This window comes from Orycteropus afer, unplaced genomic scaffold (assembly GCF_000298275.1).
Source record: "Orycteropus afer afer isolate SDZICR_OR568_19922 unplaced genomic scaffold, OryAfe1.0 scaffold00128, whole genome shotgun sequence".
NCBI classification, from domain to species: domain Eukaryota; kingdom Metazoa; phylum Chordata; class Mammalia; order Tubulidentata; family Orycteropodidae; genus Orycteropus; species Orycteropus afer.
Window position 1 is genome coordinate 1,265,976 of NW_006921715.1, and position 1,843 is coordinate 1,267,818.

General features: G+C 59.6%; 1 protein-coding gene across 1 annotated transcript in view; it reads right to left on the reverse strand.

Moving 5' to 3' along the window:
- Positions 1–1,843, reverse strand: part of HHIPL1 (HHIP like 1) — a 117,880-nt gene that overhangs the window by 18,910 nt on the left and 97,127 nt on the right. Inside the window, exon 8 of the mRNA XM_007944562.2 lies at positions 5–295. Within this exon, the coding sequence (XP_007942753.2) occupies positions 5–295 (291 nt within the window). The remainder of the gene's footprint in view (positions 1–4; positions 296–1,843) is intronic.

Sequence of the window (1,843 nt, forward strand, 5' to 3'; positions counted from 1 at the left end):
GCACTCGAAGCCCTCGCGCGCGCGCCAGCCGTAGTTGCGGCCGCGCTCCACCAGGTCCACCTCCTCGAACTTGTTCTGGCCCACGTCGCCGCAGAAGAGACGCCCGCGGCCCTCGCCCGTCGCCGGGTCGCCGCGGTCGAAGGAGCAGCGCCACATGTTGCGGACGCCCAGGGCGTAGACCTCCGGCCGTGCGGCGGGGTCGCGCGCGAACGGGTTGTCCGGCGGGATGCGGTAGGGCGGGCCGTGCTCGGGGCGGTCCACGTCGATACGCAGCACCTTGCCCAGCAGGGACGACCTGCGGGCGGGGGCCAGGGCGCCGGCTCAGGGTTGCCCAGCACCAGGCCTGCCGGCCGGGTCGGAAATGGGCTGAAGGGGCTCAGGGGTGTGGCCAGAGGCACCGGGGCGCAGACTCCCCCATGCTCACCAGCTGGGTAACCAGTTACCCATTCCAGCACCTGCCGGGCTGGGAAGCGTTACACCTACTGTCATCTACTGACTTGCTTCATCCTGGCAACAGGCCTCTTAGGTGGGTGCACAGGTGGCACTGTGGTTAAGGCTTCAGCTTCAAGAGTTTAGTAGTTTGAACCCAGCAGCCCCCATGAGAGAAAGATGAGGCAGTCTGAGCAGTTTTGCCCTGTCCTGTAGGGAGGCTACAAGCCAGAACTGACTTGTAGGGACACAGCAGCACCACCACAGGTTTTATCGTGATCCCAGTTTACAGATGGGGCAACTGAGCTCAGAGAGGTCAATAACCGCCCCGTTGCCCCACAGCGAGTAATGGGCTCCAGCCCAGACAGGCAGGCCTCGGGGTCCTAAGCTCTTTGCCACTCTACCTGACCTTCCCTGTAACATGAGGGCGGCCCCTCAGGCCTGCCTGCTTACAGGGCACTGTACAAGGTGAAATTCCACTAGAAAATGACACATTTAGTGCCCCCAGCACCCCCACTGTGACCAGTATACAGCAGGTGCTCAGTGAGTGAGTGCTGAGTGAATGGATCCTGGACTGCAGTCAAGGCCAAGGTACAGGCCAGGGCCGGCCAAGGCAGAGAGAACGATGCAGATCTCAGCCAGGGACTTGCCAGCTCCCCAGGCAGCAGGTCCCACAGCTCTGGGCCGGAAGGCAGGCCACTTCCAGAGCACCAGGTACCATCAGCTTCCAGAGCCTCCGAGTGTGAGGGAGCCACAGAGGGGCCCTCCAGATTCACGGAGAACGGGGTGTGGCCCTGGCCTCCGCTCTGGGGGTAGTAGATTTGGTTTCATTCATCACATGACCAAAGGCCACGTGACGGGAAGAACGGCCACCGTGCTTGAAGACAGCAGCGAGGACTACACCCCCGTCACCCGTGAGTGCTGACGCACCACTTCCATTTCCCTCGCTGCTGGCATCTTGGTGTACAGGTTTCCCCTGCTATCCGGGAGCAGAACGTTCCTATGGAACTTTAAGCCAATATGGCGTAAAGCGAGGAGCAGTTACCATGCGTTTGTGTGGGTTCCCAGATCCAAAAAAGAACCTACAAGATCACACCACAGAACACGTACGACCTGAACAACACTCACACGGAGCGTTCAGACTCAGGTCAAAGCCCTAACGGCCGGATGCTGAGACGCTGAGTCCACTAGAAGGAGCTCCGTGCCGCCACCCTCGCGGCTCGGGGTGCACGCTGCCCCCCAAAGGCTCGGGGGTGAAACAAACGCTGAATGCTGATTTCACTTTTCACCTTTTTTTTTTTCGTCAAAGCGAAAATCCTCGGATTTCTTTTGGTTAGTGTAGCGAAAACAGGTAGTAACATAGGTCTTTGGTAAACGCAAGTGGCATAAAGTGAACTTTCGAAAAGTGGGGGAC